Source organism: Zea mays, chromosome 2 (genome assembly GCF_902167145.1).
Source record: "Zea mays cultivar B73 chromosome 2, Zm-B73-REFERENCE-NAM-5.0, whole genome shotgun sequence".
NCBI lineage: Eukaryota > Viridiplantae > Streptophyta > Magnoliopsida > Poales > Poaceae > Zea > Zea mays.
In genome coordinates, this window is record NC_050097.1 from 184,707,144 (window position 1) to 184,714,924 (window position 7,781).

At 42.2% G+C, this 7,781-nt stretch overlaps 1 protein-coding gene across 1 annotated transcript; it reads left to right on the forward strand.

Moving 5' to 3' along the window:
* The first annotated feature begins 337 nt into the window (after positions 1–337).
* On the forward strand, positions 338–6,697 carry LOC100283179 (uncharacterized). Its single transcript, NM_001156081.2, has 11 exons — positions 338–573; positions 2,982–3,143; positions 3,430–3,477; positions 3,921–3,991; positions 4,650–4,712; positions 4,816–4,993; positions 5,261–5,395; positions 5,479–5,592; positions 5,690–5,808; positions 5,893–5,965; positions 6,071–6,697. The coding sequence occupies exons 1-11, from the start codon at positions 508–510 to the stop codon at positions 6,212–6,214; spliced, it is 1,173 nt and encodes a 390-aa protein (NP_001149553.1). The 5' UTR covers positions 338–507; the 3' UTR covers positions 6,215–6,697.
* The last annotated feature ends 1,084 nt before the right edge of the window (positions 6,698–7,781 follow it).

The window sequence follows — 7,781 nt, forward strand, 5'->3', positions numbered from 1 at the left end:
ACTTGGTAGACGACGCCTTACTTGAACCGCGCTTTATCAGCTGTTTATGGTTCGTTATGAAGATGTTTTCCAGCCGTGTTTAAGAGCGTTGGGGGTACCCCTAATTACGGTACCCAACAATATGACATATTAATAAAATTTATGTATTTAATAAATCTATCATAAAAACAGATCTAATTACCTATTTAATAACACTAATGATATAGTTTAAATATCAGTATTCTATACATCTGACCAAAGTTAAAAATATTTGTTTTTCTGAAAGCGAGAACTATACACTTGTGTTGAAGAAAACCATGACAACTGTCTCAAAACATCGTACAAAAATAGCCCATGTGCACGGCACACATCATCCTAGCAAACGTCCTTATCCGGCTACAACTTTCGCGACGTCTGCGACATCAGAAAACTGAGCTCGCCCCCTCTTGCCTTCCCTCCTCCGCCGGACCGCTGCTGTCCGCCTCCAACCCTCCAGTTCGACGCAGGCGGCGACGGCGGCGCGCCGAGATGAAGGTCTCCGTGAAGACGCTCAAGGGATCTAGCTTCCAGATCGAAGTGGAGCCCACCGACAAGGTACTCATCGGTTGCGCTCCCGATCTGTCGCTATGTTTCTAGTTGCTGATGTATTGGCGGGGCTGCTTCGCTAGATTTGGCTGCTTTTTAGGTTTGTTTGGGGTCTAGGATTTGGTTGGTTCCGCTGTGGAGGAGATGAGAGTATTGGAAGCCGCGGGCGAAGCTGCCGTGGATCCAATCTGTAGGTTGCTGATTTGGTTCCGGTGGTGCGTGTGGAACAGGCGGAACGGAGAGCTGTTGCAGACTTCGCCTGTGGATTTTCTGGTTTCAATTTGGGTTTTTTCTTGGATACATGAATCAGATGACAAGGTGAAGTTATCAGGCATTGTAGTTGGTAGATAGAGCATAGGTTGCAGTCAATCTATCGTCGCTGTCCTACATCTCTTCAGGTTGTGTGTTTAATTGAATAAAGAGTAAGGCAACACGATACTTCATTACCTCGCGGGCACGGGCATTGATTAGTTATTGCGGTTTCAGTTTACACTGAGCCATTCTTAACTTGTTGATGTTAGATCTTATCAGTATAAGCTAATTTCTGCCAGTTTATTTCTAAGTAGCTTTAGGATGTAATGTTGGATTTTCAACTATTTGGTAATGTGGTTGGAGTGAATCAAATAGGTGCATGTGATGGCGGCCACAAAACAAAGCCTTTGAGAGATTTTTCAGTATGCCTAATTGCCTATGTTCATCACGGACCTTAGATGCTATCATTCATGAATAAAAGGATGCTATCAACACCCCTTCTCTGGTTATTTCAGCTCTCTAGATAAGAAACTGGTAGCAATAAATTTTATAGATATAAGGAGTAAATCAACCTTACTTTCTTACAATCGGCAGTAGAGATTGTAAGGGGATGGCTTCTCTTTATTTATCAGCTAGGATAAAATGAGGACATTGCCTGGCTACTCATCTCATTTCCTACTGCAATTGTCTTAGGTTCACACCTGACACCACTTATTTTAATAATTTGACATGCTAGAGAAAGATTCTGATTGGAATGATAACTACATATGCGCTATGAACCAAGATAAGGCAATGTAAGCATGACGAGGAAGATAAACATTGACAATCTTTCAAATAGGAATGGTTCACAGGTGCAATGATGCCTATCAACCATACATATACAAGTGGCCCAACTAATAGAGGTGCACGTATCTGCACAGCCAAAATGCAAACCATGTGCATGGTGAACACCCTGTCAGCAGTCTGCATCCTTATCCAGCTACCGCTTCCATGTTGTCTACAACATCACAACCTGACTGATTTGGACACCTTCCATAAACAGCAGTGGGTACATATAAATTCACCAAACTACAAGACCCAACTCGCTAAAGCACACTTCTACTTGGGACAAAATAGGAGACTGAAAAGAACTCGCCCTACTCGCTCCTTCCTCCCCTCTCCTGTCTCAACCCTTGATCTCAACACAGTTGACACCAGTACGGTGAGATGAAGGTCATCATGAAGATGCTAAGGGATCCAGCTTCCAGATTGAAGTGGACCCCACCAACAAGGAACCAATCTGTCGCTATGGTTCTAGTTGCTAGATGGATCGATGGGGCTGCTTCAGGAGATTTGGCTGCTTGTTAGATTTGTTGGGGGCCTGGGGCCTAGGGTTTGGTGGGTTCATGTGCAGAGGTGGTGGGTGTGTTGGAAACCGTGAATAAATTGGGCATGGACCAATCTGTAGGTTGCTTGTTGGGTTCCAATGGTGCAAATAGAATTGCAGAACTGAGAGCCGTTGGCCTGTTGCAGAGTTTGTTTATGGATGTGGTGGCTTGGGTTTGGGTTCCTTCTAGGTGACGTTTTTGGTGGATACAGGAGTCAGATGGCACGGTGAAGTTATCGACCCTTAGGCCCTTAATCCATTGGTGCTTCCCTTTCTAGCTGGCCGATCTATTGTTGCTGTTATGAATTTCTGCAGGTTGTGTTTTTATCATGTTATGTAAATTTCTGGAGGTTGTGTTTGACTGAAAAATATAAGGCAATGTGATACCTCACATGCACAAGTATTTTTCAAGTTATTTTCAATTTCAGCTTATGCACGGAAGCTACTATTGACTTGTTGATGTTAATGTCATCAACAAGTGACCCCTCTTTGACAGTTTGTTTCTAGGAAGCTTTTTAGGATGTTTTGCTGGATTTCCTTTGTTTGGTACTGTGGCTGGGTGGATCAAAGAAGGTGAATCAGTTGGGTGCCATAAAAGAAAGCTTCAAAATTGCAAGTTTTTTTTTACTATACACCTCTTTTTATTTCTGTTATCTACTTAACATAATAAGGTTTTTGGTAATGCAATCTTAGATTCCATTAGCATCCTGTTTTTATGGTTCTTTCAGTTTCTATCTAATATAAAAAATTGGTAGTGATGTTGTTGCATGCCCGCTATTGACACAAGTTCTTGAAACAGGTTGCTGCTGTGAAAAAGGTCATAGAGAATATGCAAGAGCAGGCTTCCTATCCAGCTGACCAACAAGTCCTTATACATCAAGGAAAGGTGCTCAGCGATGACACCACATTAGAGGAAAATCAAGTGACTGAGAATAATTTCCTTGTTATAATGCTCAGACAGGTAGCCTACTTGTTTGTTTTTCTGGTTGACACATGGCAATTCACGAGTATGACTTGAGATGATAAGAAAGTTATTGCCAAAACCAAATATGAATAACTGTTAACGTTAACTGAATAACTGTCATAGTGCATTGTATTGTTTGAAAGAATTTGTGCTTCATTTCGTATTATTAGCTTATTAGGCAATATTGTATATATGGGTGCAAAGGCTACTGTGAATTTGGAATGTCTACAATTTCTTCAAAATGTTATATATCTTATCACAGTACAATTGTAACCTTTCACAGAACAAGGGATCATCAAGTGCAGCACCGGCTAAGACAACTGCGAATCAGGTGAGACGTTAGAATAATTTTGTTTGTGTTGACACTGAATATTTTCACATTTTGTTATTTTTTCAGTACTTTAACTTTTTCTGACCATCTAATGTATAAATAACTTTAGTCAAAAATAAGTTTTTTGTTTACTGTAGAAAGGTTCTGGACCATAAAAATTATTTCAAACAATAAAATGCACTATGACAGTCAAAAATAAGTTTAGTCAAAATAAGTTTTTTATGGTCTTTTAGTTATTTGATATATTATATATCCAAATTAAAGCATATAGGTCTGTTAAATAAGTGGCTTTTAGTTATTTTGTTGTCGCTATTTTATTTAACCAAAGGTCACCAGAGGTAAAGGCCTAAAGTTCTAAGCCAACCAAAGTGGAGTTTTAGTTATATGTGCACTGTAATATATTTCTGTTGAGATATAGACATTAACTTAAACTACTTTTGCAGGCACCTCCTACTCAGACAGTGCCTGTTGTTCCACCTCAAACGTCAGCAGCCCCAGCTGCACCAGCACCTATGTGAGCTTCGTATTTATTTGTATGTAAAGGCTTGATTTGTGTTAGGATTGGTAGTATGGATCCTTTTCAGCTGGTTCTAGTGCAGGCAACATTTGCAATCATTGATTTCAGTGTCAGTTCTATGTTTGTATTGAATTATAACAAAACAAAAGGTTGTGCATAGTAGTGCGGTCTTTAAGCCTTTGACACTGTAGTTGACAGGCTGTGATATTTGCAGATTTATGCCACATTTCAGGCTCTACTGTTTTGAGGAAGTTTCTTACTACCAACATGTCATTCAAACCTTGTCCTAAGTCGAACAATTAAGTTTGTCCAAATTTATCGAGAAGAGCATCAGCATTTATGACAACTATGAAAATGTGCTCCCTAGAATGTATTATAAATATCAATATCAGTAGAATCCATATCTAGCTATACTTATAATTTGGTAATATAAATATCGGTATTTTTTAGGTATAAAAATCGGTTAAACATAAATAGTTTGACTTAGGACAAAACTAGAATGTAAAGTTTTATGGGTCAGAGGTAGTAGTACTATTTGACTTATCATATGTCATTTGTTACCTTGAGTGTAACAATGCTTAAGTTGGGTATAATTTCCATTCACTTCATGATACCATTGTTATTGCCAGCTAACTCATTGCATTCTCTGAATTAGTGTACCTGTCAGTGCACTGGCTGCAACTGCTACAGCCTCAGCAGCTCCTGCTGTTGCTGTATCGTAAGTTCCTGATTCTCCTTCCATCTTAGATGATTTAACTAATCTTGTAATAAGCATAATTTTTGTTTGATGATGCATTGGTATTTCGTAAAATTTGCTACAGCACCGAGGCAGATAGTTATGGTCAGGCTGCCTCAAACCTAGTTGCTGGCAGCAACTTGGAAGGAACAATTCAATCCATTCTTGAAATGGGTGGCGGGATATGGGACAGAGACACTGTACTACGTGCCCTGCGGGTTGCGTATAACAACCCAGAGCGCGCTGTTGAGTACTTATATTCTGTAAGAATGATTCTTTGTCCTCCCTTGCTACTTTCTAGGCCTTAATTATAATGAACTTTCAGCGATCTATGTGTGCCCAAATAAATTTAACTAGTGAATACATTATCTATTGCATAAATTAGATTGAAGCCGCATGCAGATATGTTTAATTTGAATATTTGGTGACTGTTAAAAGTTAATTGCCCTTTTAACCTACATTACGATTTACGAGGATACAATTTTGTTTTACAAATGTAGACACACTAATGTCCTTCCTCTTCTGTTTAGGGGATTCCTGAACAAATGGATGTTCCTACATCACCTCCGAGTATCCAGCCAGTCAATCCTGTCCAGGCTGCACAAGCAGCTCAAACTGCAGCTCCATCTGGACCAAATGCTAACCCTCTAGACCTCTTTCCCCAAGTAACTCCCCTCTGTGCATGCAGACTGACATTTTTGCAACTAGTTGACTTTGGATCTCATATTCGTCATTGTCTGAACTGTAGTCTCTTCCGAATGCTTCCGCCAATGCTGGCACAGGAAACCTTGATGTTTTGCGCAATAACGTACAATTCCAAAACCTGCTTGGTTTGGTGCAGGCTAATCCTCAGATTTTGCAGGTCTGTTTGTGTCCTCTGTTGCTCATCCTCTTTCAGTCTCCAACGATCTCCCTTTTGTGATCCATTCACCCACAATTTCTTTATCTGCATTGTGCAGCCATTGCTTCAAGAATTGGGTAAACAAAATCCCCAGGTTATGCAGCTAATCCAGGAAAACCAAGCAGAGTTCATGCGGATGATCAATGAACCACTTGAGGGAGACGAAGAGAATGAAATGTTTGCGCTCCTTCCTCGTGCTGCCCGTGTATTTTTGTTTGTACTGCCGACTTCGTCTGATGTTTTTTGTACTTCCTGAACCAGGATGCTGGACCAGATGGCGGATGCAGCTGAGACCATTGCAGTGACTCCAGAGGAGAACGAAGCTATACTTCGTGTATGTCGATGGATCTTGACTAGTTCATACACACTTGCCCTTAACTGCATTCTTACCACCTTGGTTTTTATATCCAATTCATCCCATCACATCCTTCATGCGCAGCTTGAAGGGATGGGCTTTGACCGGGCACTGGTCCTGGAAGTGTTCTTCGCGTGCAACAAGAATGAGCAGCTGACCGCCAACTACCTCTTGGATCACATGCACGAGTTCGACAACGATGACGGGCTCGGAGGGCCACCGCTATGAGGGCGCTCTCGATCCCTACATCATGCGAACGAAGGCTGTAGGGCAGTAGTAGGAAAACGTTTTGGGATTCGTCCCGTCTGTTCGCTCACTCTACATATTCGTTTGGCTTTGCTGTTTAGTACAGAATTTCTAGATTTACGGACTTACTACTTGATATCCTGATATAGAGGTCACGGCCAAGCTTACTTTTTTTCCCCCTGGATCAACTTGTTAGCTTACTACTATGTTTTGTGCTACTTCTTGCCGCATTGGGCCAGCGGTTCAACCTGGCAAGCGCTGGCTGCAGCAGTAGCACCGAGATGCTTGTGGGTTTCGCGGTGGTTCGTTTAGGCTTTGGCTTCTACGGATTGGAGCCCGGGTTTGATTCCTAGTTAGATTATTTCTCTAATTTATATAGATTCTGATGAGCTAGAATGAATCCTGGTTTATTCATGTACAACCGAACTGGCCCTTACCTAATCCAGAACCCCGCTGATACTGAAGGCACAGCCTGATAGTCCAATGGGTCTGTTTGGTTCAGTTTTTTTCTGACCAGCTTTTCTGAGAATCTGGCTGTATAGAGAATCTGTGTATCATTAGGATTACGTGCAGAAGAAGATAAATGTGTTCATAGTACTTAGGATCTAGAAAGTGACGGATTTCTACTATTGCAACGACCCAATCGATTATATGTTTATGTTGATTTTAAATGGTTTTTATCTAAACAAATTTTATAGAAGCTGACTGAAAAGCTAAGTGTTTGACAGTCCGTAGCAGCTTTTGGTGGCCAGAAGCTCAAAAAGCTGAAACAAACAGGAGCATTGACATCAATCCCATCAGACGTTTAAAGGAACTTCCATGAAAAGGTTTATATGGTTTCCGGAAGATGTAATCCACAAGCTGCTCTTTGCAAAGTTGCAAGCCAACTTAGGATTAGCTCCTTTAATGCCTTTTTTTTGCATTCTGAAAAGTTCAGGCTTGAGAGGTTTTTTTTTTTGCACGTAGTCCAAATTCGAGTTATAATCCAAACTTACTAAACGACACCGTCAACACAAATAGGCTCCACTCCAATGTTCTATAGCCTTCTCTCGTACAATGAACGGCACAGGACACGTGGACAGGAGTGACTATAGATGGACAAACGGGCCGGCCCGGCCCGGCCCGGCCCGGGCCCGGTGAAGCCCGGCCAAAATCGGGCCGGGCCTGCTGAGCCAGCGGGCTTAAGTTTCTGTTCAAGCCCGGCCCGCAGCGGGCCTAAACGGGCCGGGCCGGCCCGTTTAGCACGAAAAAACGGGCCAAAAGCGGGCTAAACGGGCCGGTAAGCACGTTTTAGTGTAAAAAAAACGGGCTTAACGGGCTTAGAGGTAAACGGGCCGTGCCGGGCTAGCCCGCCGTGCCTAGTTTCCTGTCCAAGCCCGCCCGCTTATTCTACCGTGCCGGGCTCGGACCGGGCCCAAAAAGCGGGCTTCGTGCCGGGCTCACGGGCCTCGTGCTTTTTGGCCATCTATAGGAGTGACCTTGCAGGATGCTAGTAATCTCGTAGGGGCTGGTGAATCTGAGAGGAACAAAGATGTGTGTTACGAAAAGT